Raw genomic sequence first — 12522 nt, 5'->3', positions numbered from 1 at the left:
ACCCAAGCTGCTCACAAGCCCCGACGTCATCGAGTTGAAGCGACGCTGATTTGCCGTTCGAATTTTCAACCGAGCAAGCCTCTCCATTGAGAGTCACCAGACCCCTGAATCGCCTAAACATGTTTTTAAAGGGCCGTGGCTAGCGATTCAGGGACTGGAACCAGGCTAAAAATACACTCCATTCTCTGTAAACTAGTAAGACGCCTCAGGGCGACATGCGGGCGAGGTCGCGCCAATTCTTGGCCATCTGGCACGCCCATCATCTAAGATGACGCTTGTTGGTGCCCCCTTGACCTCCCACTGCCCTGATCACATAAACAACCCAGTCGTACTCTCCTCACTGAAAATCTGGAACCAGTTTAGGACACTTCAAGCTCAAGACTGCCTCTCCGCTAAGCCCCATATGCAACAGTCATCTAACCACCTAGCTCTGACGCAGCCTTTAACTGTTTTTCAGACTTATACTTAGAGGGCTCATTCGCCTCCTTCGAGGCTCTCAGCACGAGGTTCAACTTACCCCACTCCCACTTGTTCCGTTATTTTCAATCCCGTGACAACACCCGCACCCACTTCACACCGTTTCCTTAGTCTCCAACAGGCTCAGTGGTTGACAAGTTTCTCTCTCTCCCTATGGCAAAAGGCAGGACTTTGGCACTATACGATTTCATATCATCTCTAGAAGTGTTTTCACTTGCTGGGGTTAGAGGCAAATGGGAAGCACAGCTCGAGCTAGACCTAACAGATAAACAGTGGGAAGAGGCAGTCCTCATCTTCATGTGCTCGCCTAAGTCTTATGCAATTCAAGGTCTTTCACAGGGTTCAAACTAAAACCAAACTTAGCAGGCTTTTTCCAGGGACGAGTGATACCTGTGATAGATGTGGCTCACCTCCTGCCAATCATACACACATGTTCCTCTCCTGTCCTAATCTAGCTGACTTCTGGTCTAGTTTTTTCGACACACTGAACAAAGCCTTTTTTGCCAAACAAAATCACATGTATGTAGGATGAGCATATGTATACTGCACGCTTCGAGCTAAACTATGCAACAACTGGAGACTCCAGTCAACAGCAATACAACAATAGTATATAAACACTACATGTAGCCTACTGTAAACAAGAAAACATGTAAGAAACTCTGGTTTAAGCAGTTTCAACTCCAGCCTCAAGTTTACACTACAGGCGTAAACATTTTTGCCACATTATTCTCTGTATAGCCTACAAGCTCCCATGAATTGCAGTTACAAAACGGATTATTTAGATAGCAGGTTGTACTCCAATCTCTCGAGACAAGAGTCAATGATGGCTATGCCACAGAAAAGGGACAAGTGGGCGGTCCCTTTTCGTGACGATGGCTAGCCAGATTGGTTGTACTCTAATGGCGAAAAAAAAAATCTGGGTACCTCAGAATGGTTGTAGACTGATGCCAGGTCATTGTGACCTGGCATCAGGGTTGTCGCACCAAATTCTGGGCCCTGGGTACAAGGATTCACTGCCCCCCATGAATGTTCTTCATATTTTGTGCTTTAACTATTGAAAAATAGCAGATCTACAAGCTCACAAGCTCACAAGCTCACAGCGCGGCACCGAGTGATTAAAGATTTGCACACATTTTCACGACTTTTCAAAAATAGCAGATCTACAAGCCTGCAGCGTGGCACTTGGTGCAGCGCTGTGAGCTTGTATATCTGCTATTTTTCGGGTTAGGGTTAGTATAAATAAAGTATAAAATAATTAAGGCCCCTCCACCTCAAGTATCCCTGACTGCAGCTGCCAGCAAGGGGCGGGGTGAACGCGGCGGGGCGGAGTGAACGCGGCAGGGCGGAGTGAACGCTCCAGCCAGCTGGGGGCGGAGTGAACGCTCCACTCTACCTTTACGCGTGATTCCTAAACCCACCAGGCTTGAGTTAAGACCCGCCTCGCGGAAACGCGAGGACTTCCAGGAGTGTCTGAAACCCGGTGTGGGTTAAAGATCCACTCGCTCTGCCTTTTCTGCTCGCTGAAAACAGCAGACCTACAAGCTCAAAACGCATAGCAAGCCCAACGCTTTGTGGGCTTGTAGATCGGCTGTTTTCGCCACCCAACACAGCCACCGGTGCCCAGTCGTTTTTAGAATACTACAGCTACATGGATTATTAATTCTTATTGAACACAGGAAAATAACACGTTTCTTTAAGAATATTTATTATTAAAAGAAACTATTTACTATATTAATAATATAGTAATAGTTTATTTTAATATAGTAATAATAATAATATAGTAAATAGTTTCTATATTAATAATATAGTGAATAGTTTCTTTTAATAATAAATATCAGCGGTGAGAGACACCCCGGTGGTCAGCAGCGAGGCCCCCACCGCTGGCCTCGTGGTCAGCGGCGAGACCTCCGCCGCTGAACACGGAGCCGCTGACCGTCACCGGCGAGGCGAGGTGACGGTCATCGGCGAGGCGAGGTGACCATCGGGTCTCCCGGTGGAGGGTCGACGGATCCCCGCACGGTAGCCGTGAGTCACCCGCCCTGTGGGGGTCTCTCGCCGCCGACCACGAGCTCGCTACTCACGGCCACCGTGCCGCTGACCCCCGCACCTCTCACGGACCTCCGCTGGAGGTCCGTGAGAGGACGTGGGGGTCAGCGGCTCCGTGGTCGGCGGCGAGAGACCCCCGCAGGGCGGCTACTCACGGCCACCGTGCGGGGATCCGTCGACCCTCCACCGGGAGACCACCACTCACGGTCAGTCACGGACCTCGCCCCGTGGTCGGCGGTGAGAAAGCCCCGCAGGACGGCTGACTCACACTGAGGTCTCTCGCAGACCACCGGTCCTCAGGGGGGTACCTCAGTACTGTTATTTATTATTAAAAGTTACTTGGAATTTTCGGCAATAAGAATTAATACAATACTGTTATTTATTATTAAAGGCAATAAGAATTAATGCAGTACTGTTATTTATTATTAAAAGTTACTTTGGGGGATGTTGTTATCCCTGACTGCAGCTCAGGGTGCGGGGTGAACGCGGCGGGGCGGAGTGAACGCTCCAGCCAGCTCAGGGGGCGGGGTGAACGCGGCGGGGCGGAGTGAACGCGGCGGGCGGAGTGAACGCTCCGCCGCGTTAACCCCGCCCCTGGCTGGCAGCTGCAGTCAGGGGTGTCTCCTCCACCTTGGGCCCTAGTAACTAAGTCCCACTTTCCCCCATGACGCCCCTGCATGCCTGGCATAGTGTGTATAGCTTCAATATACATTAGTTTTTTTGGTTATTCTACTATTAGACTGAAGATCTTGGTTTACCTACAAATCTAGATTACAATTTCTATGCATTTCGATTTGATGTATCATTTTATGTTGTTCTTGTTTATTTATGTAAATCACTCGGGATTAAGAGCGTCTGCTAAATTGTACATTGATAATCATAAGAGTAGAGAAGAAAGAACAATATCAAATATGAATACTCAATAACAAATATTGAGTCATCATGACATGGAATTTGTTGGGCACGTCGTTTCTTTTTGCTTTAAAATTAGGCCATTTGATGTCAAAATCTAATGGTCTGCTTGCAATGAAACTTGCTGAGCACATTTATGCTCCCTGCAGAATTAACTGTCAGTACATGGATAAATAGATAGCCAAATCACTGGTGTGGAATGCAGCCTTAAAGGCGCTATATATACTCTAGCTGAGAACATACATTCATGCAGTAAGCCAGTGTTTCTCAAATAGGGTACCCCTAGGGGTACCCCGCGGGGATACTGCAGAGGGTACAGGAGGATATAGGAATATGTATTTTACTGTTATGGGTAATGACAAACATTGACAGTCTTTGTGTGAACCGTCTCATCTGTTAATTGTTGTACAACTGTTATTGATAGAAAGCAATGTTTATTTGCCATTATGCTGTTTTTTTTTTTTTACATATTGGCATTGAAACTGGACTTTTGTGGTAAAATTTATAAGCAAAATGCTGTAGTCAGCTGAAGAGGGTACATGGTTCAACAATCACTATTAGGGGGTACTGCAGCCCAAAAAGTTTGAGAACCACTGCAGTAAGCTATTCTTTCTTTCGTTAGGAGAGTTTGAGTGAGTTGTGAAAAGCCACAGATGGACATTCTGTTATTTATTCACATAGCACATAAAGTGAGAGCAGAGGGGAGAGATCACATTAAATCAGTTTTTATTTATGAAGCACATTTTAAACAACCGTGGTTGACCAAAGTGCTATCTATATAAGTTAAAAAATAAAGCAAAAAATAAAATGAAAAACCGAAAAGTGTGCAAAATAGAAAAAAACAGACAACATTATACAAATTAAAGACACATTAAGAGGCCAAGGAGAAATGTGAGTCTAGAGCAAAGACTTTAAAGCATAATATGGACTGGGCCATTCTGAAATGGAAAGGTAGGCTATTCCAGAGACCATGGCGCCAGCCACCGCAAAGGCTCTGTAACCCTTACTTTTGCTAAGATCTAGGGACATCCATAGTAGCTGATCAGCCAACCTCAAAGCTCTAACTGGAGTGTGGAGGTGTAGGACATCAGCAAGATATGGAGGAGCCAGACGATTAAGAGCATTAAAAGCAAATAGTCAAAGACAAATGACATGACAAATAATATAAGTTTTGAGGGTGACGACATGTGACTCAGGTGTTATGGTCGGCATCCTTTGTGGCTGATCCATCAAGACCTCAGAATGTACATTGAAATTAAAGTATACATGGTTTATAATGCAATGCATATAACGTGGATATTTGTAAAGCCGTAGTGTTGCTTGCCATATGTCAGTGGTGTGAGTAACATGCAGGAGGCTCAGCGAACGAAGAGTAGAATGGAGGACTCAGTAAGAGTCTTGGAGGCACTCCAACCTGTCTTTGACCCATAGCCATTCCAGTCAATGCCAGCGAAGTCACCACATATTCTCGGTGAGTCAGGGATGTATCCTCCTCCACCAATACAATACTATGAAAATGCAGACACACACAGACACACACATACACACACACACCCACAAACAAACACACACACACACACACACACACACACACACACACACACACACACACACACACACACACACACACACACACACACACACACACACACACAGTCAGTTAAAACATTTTTAAAGTGATTGTCCCAAATGTTGATAGAAGGACTGAAAACTGAATACTATATTAAGTTAGATTTTTGGTCCAAAACGGCTATTTTACCTTTCAAAGTATTTATTTGGTTCCCAAAATGTTCGTCCAGGTGGTGTTTCTTCAAAAGAAGCAATATATTCAAAATGTCCTCGATCTATCCGACCTGAACAGGTCTTCAGACAGGAGCGAGTGGTTAATCCAGTTATTTTTCTCGCTTCAAAGTCCATTTTCTTGCTACACGTGACGTCAGCCTCTGATACTGTTAGTAACACAACCGAGCGATAACATGACCAGAGCACCACTATTGTTGTTTATAAAATGCTGAACTAATAACTCCTGTTGAATCCCGTCTCTTGACTGAGTCTGGCCTCAGAAGTACTGCGAGACTCGGCAAGAGACGGGAGTTCAAAGTTGAGCTTTTTATGAACAACAATGGCGCTGGCCTGGTCATGTTATCGCTCGGTTGTCTTACTAACAGTATTTGAGGTGTAGCAAGAAAATTGAATGGAAAATGTAAATTTGAATATATTGCTTCTTTTGAAGAAACACCACCTGGACCAACAGTTTGGGAACCAAATAAATACTTTGAAAGGTAAGATAGCCGTTTTGGACCGGAATTTGCCTTTAAATCTCTGTTTACAGTATAGTTTGATTTTAGGTAGCCTACATTTCAAATGTTATATTTTCCATCTTTAAGAATGAAATGGAAGAATGGTAAATTTGTGAATATATATATATATATATAATAACACTAAATGATATGTTCAAAGCGATCCTATTAGGACCAAAGTTTATTGTGGTACGCAAGTCACAAAGCATAAACAATAATTGAAAACATGCTATTTCAAGCATTAAATATAGCTTCAAGAAGCAGCAGGGACCAAGTACAAACATAGAACATATTTTGTGTTGTGGGGATCTGTGTATTAATATGTACAATGCAGAGCAATAACAGTTTGTAAGAAATAGCACAACATATTTTAGCAAACCGTCATGGAGTTAAGACAATGTGATTACTACAGTATAGTGCTATGAGGGGAGTTGAATGTTGCTTATGGCAGCCATGTTGTTTTGTCATAGTAAAGAGAGATAGTACTCACATGTTGAACATTGCATTTACCCACTTTGGGTTTAACTCCAGAGCATATGGCAAAGGCAGCACCCTCAGTATTAGTAGGTCTGAAGGATATAAAGCCAGGTTCAAACTCGCCTGAAGAAGAAGACCATTTAAAAAACATTATCTCTGTTGAAGAAACCTTAACACTTATCATTGGTTAACCTAAGACCTGAGGCCAATTCTACAAATCATTTCTAAAACAGTAATTCTCACACTTTCAAGATTTTTCAAAAAATTTAAAAAATAGTAGATGTATAAGTGAGCCTGTATATCTGCTATTTTTGAATATCCAATGCTAAAATCAAAAATTACACAGATACTTTCCTGGTTTTAATATAATGGGTTAAATATTTCTAAAGCCCTATTTTGGGGCAATCAGCACATCTGTGTTGGTCCTCAACATGGCTGGTGTAGGACTACAAATGCAACCCGTGAATATATAATTGTAATACAGATAATATATAGACGGGTTTCTGGTCCACGTTACACTGATAAAACTAGATGCGTGCGCAGGGTCCGTACCAAAATTAGCCAATGAAACCAGCAACAACAACAGGTTTGGGGATTGGACGGAATTGATTACATGATACAGTCAGCTGTGCATTTAGTCTCAATGTTTGTAAACAAGAAACCCGTCCATACATATCGTCACTGTTGGGCAGAAACCTTGTATCTCAAAGTTTCATGTTTGTACCGTACGTTTTCTTTTTTCTCGCAAAGTAAAGCCCTGCTTTGTCATAATAGACTGTTGCACAAAACTCGTGAAAATAGCAGATCTACAAGCAAACAGTGCCTTGCGGTATGAGGTGTTGTGTGCTTGTAGATCTGCTAATATCTCTCTTTTTTCTTTTTTTTTTACCATAAACGAACGGTTTTAGACATACAAGGTTTCCACCCTACAACAACGATATATTGCATAGCAAAACACATTATATTCATTCTGTAATTTGAGATATAAGCAGGTGGCATACAGAAATTATGTATGCCACCTGTGTATTGACCAGACAAACATCCAAAATGTTCTTTATGTTACATCAGGTGCATGTCAGCAGTATCATCCTCCTACATATTAAAACATGTCTTCATATTGAAGCAGTGGTGGAAAAAGTACTTTTTTATTAAGTAAAAGTATCAATACTGCAATGTAGAAATAGTCTGTCACAAGTAAAAGTCCGGAATTAAAAATGTACTTGAGTTTAAGTATAAAAGTTAAGTATTAGTGTAAAAACATACAAAAAGTAGAAATTACGATCTACAAGCTCACAATGCGCTGCATTGTGCCGCATTGTGGGCTTGTAGATCTGCTATTTTCAAATGGTCGAAATGTAAATAGGGAAGTGGTCAATGTATGTTTTGTAATAATAATAAAAAGCAACTAGTAACTAAAGTTTTCAAATAATTGTAGTAAACATATAATATTTGCGTCTGAGATGTACTGGAGTAGAAGTACAAGTAAAAGGCCTACAGAAAATTGTAAAGTAAAAAATACCTCAAAATTGTACCACAGTATTTTCCACCACTTCTCCTACATAGGCTACATACTACAACATCATAATAACGTCTTACCAATGGAACTGGGTCCATGCAAACTTTTTACGGTCTCATCAGTCCCAAAGTCGTATTTAATACGTTCGGTGTGTGGTGGGGGTAGGCAACTGTTGTCTTTGTTATATGCCACAGGATTGTCCTTGGCAATGGGAAGAAAGTGGATAGAATTAGAATGAAAATAATAGAAAAGTTTTGATGTACTATATTCACATGGAAAAAAAAACATAAACACTGACCTTAACAGGTGAAAAGGTTTATAATCTTTAAAAGAAATAGCTAAAAAAGCACAACAAGCTCACACCATGTCTGAACTTGAAGATCTGCTATTTTCACCACAAAATGAAATATAAAACCACGCTTAAGTGGCTAGTCAAATACTGTATCCACCTGTTTCCGCTGGAATTTACTGTAGCATTATTTGCGGGACACTTCCGGTTAACAGCAGACATACAAGCTCACGTCGCGTCGCAGATGCAGCCGTTGTGAGCTTGTAGATCACACTCGGCTGCGGCGCCGGAAGCTCCGTCCAACTTCTACGCAATGCACGATGGGACGTTGGAAACTTGTGGATAAAACTAAGTTTTGAAATGGTAAGATATTCAGATATGGGTAAAATGCAGAGTACTGACATGTTTTACTCAAGTAAAAGTATCAATACTGCAATGTAGATATACTCTGTTACAAAAAAATTAAGTCCCATATTAAAAATGTACTTGAGTGAAAGTACAAAAGTATGAACATCAGCATCAAAATATACTTAAAGTACCAAAAGTAAAAGTACCATTGTGCAGAATGTCCCTTTTCACGAGTTCAAAATGTATAAAAAATCTTTTGAAAGCTTAATAGATCTGCTATTTTAAAATGGCCAAAATATATACAGTACAGGGCTGAGGTGTGTTTTGTAATAATAATCAAAATCTACAAGGTAACTATTAACTAAGCTTTTCATATGATTGTAGTGGAATAAAGGTACAATATTGAGTAGTGGAGTAGAAGTAAAATAGTGACTACTGAACTTTTTAAAATACATCAAACTTAAAGAAGTAGTAGTTTTTTCTATCAATTACACACCCCATGAAGACTTGAATAGTTTTTGTCTCATTCCTAAGCCAATAATTTGATGACTGGTCTCCGGTAGGAGTCTCAATGAAGACTCTTTGAGTCTGCTATTGGAGACAAATTATTGGCAAAAACCAAAGAATCTCCTTGAATTCACTTAGTTACTTTACACCACTTGTAAAATGTAGCTACAAGTGACATTCAACTGATCTTACGTTAAAGAATTTGTAGAAGCTCCCACCCAGCAGGGTGCCAAAGTTGCCAGAGATAGTGCGGTACCGTAAATTAGCTAATCTCTTCCAGTCACACGCTGGAGTGATGTTGGGAACATGCCACACTGCCACATCCTGTGCATCGTCAATATCATAGTAGCCAGGATTCTGTCAAAGACATATAAAATTATATCAATAATAATTAGAATAATAACGACAACAACTACTTATACTTATCCATGACTTTCACCAAAATAAGTAGCCAGTACTCAAGTGTACATGAGCTTGTAGTCTATCTCATTTTTTTTTCTTTTTTTTTGTCAGATAACATGGCTATTTGAGTAACATTATCTACCTGCCCACCACGGCCGAGGTTATTGCGTTAAAGTTAGGGTAAGTGATCATTTTTGGTGATAACTGAAAGTCTTTTGTTAAAAGCTTAAAGCTCTTTATTCTGATAACCATTGCTATATTGTGTATCCCCATCTCTCCAGCTCTTATATAAAATACACTTTCAGGGTGCCAATTTAGTACCCATTTATCAACTTCAAATTTATAGTGTTCCAGCTCCAAATTTGTCTGTTGATTTCTGTCATAACTACCAGTTTCACTTGCTTATCCTGTTGGTAGTAGTAAATTGGTTTCCTGACCTGAAATTGTGTTTTCTGTCTACTAAAGAGTTGGAGAGATGAGTAGACCCTTAGTGAACAACCATAGTAATGATTGTTATCAGAATATAGTTATTTAACACTTAAGAAAATAATATCACTTGATATCACATTAACAACACGTCATAAATGTCCAGTCAGATGGGCATATCTGTGCACCCGCCGCAGATGTTTAATTTGAACATTATATAGTAGAGGGAGATTATGGATGAATAAATACATATGATACTCTGCATTATTGGATGTATTATGTGTACAGTATACACAAGTGCAGTGCACTTATGTACACAGGGGATACTAGTGGAGAAGCAGGTGTTGAATATTGATGCATCTGTGTATCAGGAGTAGGCCTATAAGATGGATGTAATATGAATGGGTAACATGGGAGCAGAGTAAATCAATGAGGCATTAATACTAACATCATTGAAGATCAGTCAAAGAGCAGCCTACCTTGAAATCCTCAGAGGTGGCCCCCTCCACTGTTCCAAATGTGTTCCTGTTTTGCCAGTTGCCGTCTCCAGCGGGCACCTCTAGTTTTAACTGCTGTGAGGACCAGCGGTCATCCACTGAACATTTCCCAAACACGTTGTTCTCGTGGACACTCGCCACCAGTGTCCAGCCACCACCTGCAGTCGTCATGTCACAGAAGGTCTGGTATAACATGCCACTCGAAGTACGGAGGTGATAGATGCCATCTGAAGGGTTGAAGAGACAGAAACATGAATGAAAATCAACATCGTAGGAACAAAAACACAAATAGAAAGACAGTAGTGAAGCTGCTGTGTCCTGAATGAATCACTTCACCTTCATCCACACCCAGATCATCTCTCAGTTGTTTACAGCTATGGTATCCTCCTGTACATAGAAAATCACATTTACTGCATGCTGTCTTGGTTTCCCAGACACACTGCGCGCACACTCTCTCTCTTCCGAGAAGTAGATGGTGAGGTATTACAAATGAATAGCATCAGCGTAAGAATACTGATGTAGCTGACAGTACCTGAGACATGGTGCACGGCCATGCAAATGATGAACAGGAAACTCCAGAAGAACATGGCGTCTGGGGAGAGGGAAAGAATGACAATAGTTCATACCACTTTGTTTCCATGAAAAGGTTCTGTCTAACAGTTGAATTTAGGCCATCTGAACAGTACATGTAAAGTAGCCTATCTTTAAAATCACTTTGCTCAACAATATGTTAGAGAGGACCACCAATAACCATGTATATGATTCAAACAAGACACTGTGTAAATCTACGACCTTACCTCATTAGATTAGACAAGCAAGACTGCGTTTTCAGTGCCTACAGATCTTCTTATAAAGGCTGTTTGAATTGTTTAGGAATAAATGAGATAACAAGATGGAATGCTGTCAACACAAATCCTTGCTTTTCCACTTATCTGCCAGACTAACAGTAGCCTATGCTGTTTACTTGAAATAAATGCTACAGTATATTATTTAGATCAATATAATTTGATGTGTACTTCCCCAGTAAGTACACATTATTATATATAGGCAGACAACACTCTGAATCTACATGAAATGTCTACAAAATCACACCCGTGTGAAGTGGAGCTGTGTGTGTGTGTGTGTGTGTGTGTGTGTGTGTGTGTGTGTGTGTGTGTGTGTGTGTGTGTGTGTGTGTGTGTGTGTGTGTGTGTGTGTGTGTGTGTGGATCATGTGTACCGATTTTTGTGACATTTGAAGAAAATATGTAGGAAAAGGAGCAAAAAGTGTGTTTTGGAGAAAATTCAAGATGGCGGAAAATCTATCATGGCGCAAATGGGCGTGGCCTATATGGGGAGATGCATCATGACCCAAGGAATCCAGGGAAAAATTATTTTTAATTTTCCGACCTACGGTTCAAGAGTTACAGGCCAAAACGTAAAGTGGGGTGTTATGGCGCCACCATGCGGCCAAATGACACAATTATTTTTTTTTTAATCCTTGAAATCATTATGAACCTCCTCTCCAAGTCTTGAAACTCTAGCCCCTATGGTTTGCGAGAGACAAATAATTGAATGTGAGTTTTTGCAATTCCCATTATAAGTCAATGGGGAAAATTAATTCACTAATAAATTAATATCAATTAAACTATAGAACCTTTCTCTTAGAAAAGTAATAGCCCACGATTCCCGAGTAAGCTGGTCGATTTGACATATGGCGCGAGTGTGTGGTGGCAAAACTGTGGTACTAGTGGCGTGCCGAAGTTTAGGAAGTTCAGGCTACATACACACAGACACACACACACACAGACAGACAGACAGACCCACACGGCCACGTATAGGGAGCCTGTGCTTCACACAGCTCCAAAAATGAAAGGTCACTACAGTTTTGGTAGTGAATACATTTTCCCCTTTGACTTGGGGTCAAAGGGGGAAAATTAAAATGGTAAGACGGAATTCATTTGCAAGTTTGACTCGCATCATGCATGGCAACCACACTTGCAATTTCCAATTGCATCTTAGTTTACTGTATATGTCAACAACTTTTGTCAGAGTGGATAGCTCCTGGCTTCATGCTGGCTGAAAACACCCATGGACCCTCAGGGTTCCTTGAGGGGTTACAAGTGCACTCGTAAGGGTTCTTGTGTACACTCCCTGAGTTATGGTGGACCTTGAAATGAATAAGTTTGAAAATCAGTGTGCCAGAGAAAGGTTTGAGCCACGCCTCTGAATGAAAGGCCATGGGGTCACTAAAATCTGTATGTTTCATCCACTGGATGATGAAGACTTCCATAGCAACCGGGCCTGTAGTTTTTGATTGCGACTGTAGGTCCTGCGTGTGTCATGC

The 12522-nt window shown here is 41.3% G+C and overlaps 1 protein-coding gene across 1 annotated transcript; it reads right to left on the bottom strand.

Moving 5' to 3' along the window:
- Positions 1-4793: 4793 nt before the first annotated feature.
- Positions 4794-10784, bottom strand: LOC308282295 (intelectin-like; the record flags this gene model as incomplete). Its single annotated transcript, XM_080722642.1, has 5 exons — positions 4794-4943; positions 6226-6335; positions 9091-9229; positions 10180-10424; positions 10730-10784. 5 exons carry the CDS (start codon positions 10782-10784, stop codon positions 4794-4796), a joined length of 699 nt encoding a protein of 232 aa, XP_080578768.1.
- Positions 10785-12522: the final 1738 nt, after the last annotated feature.

Source organism: Nannobrachium achirus, assembly GCF_963921795.1.
Source record: "Nannobrachium achirus genome assembly, chromosome: 3".
NCBI classification, from domain to species: domain Eukaryota; kingdom Metazoa; phylum Chordata; class Actinopteri; order Myctophiformes; family Myctophidae; genus Nannobrachium; species Nannobrachium achirus.
The sequence above is the reverse complement of the archived record's forward strand: the minus strand, read 5'-3'. Positions and strand labels throughout refer to the sequence as shown.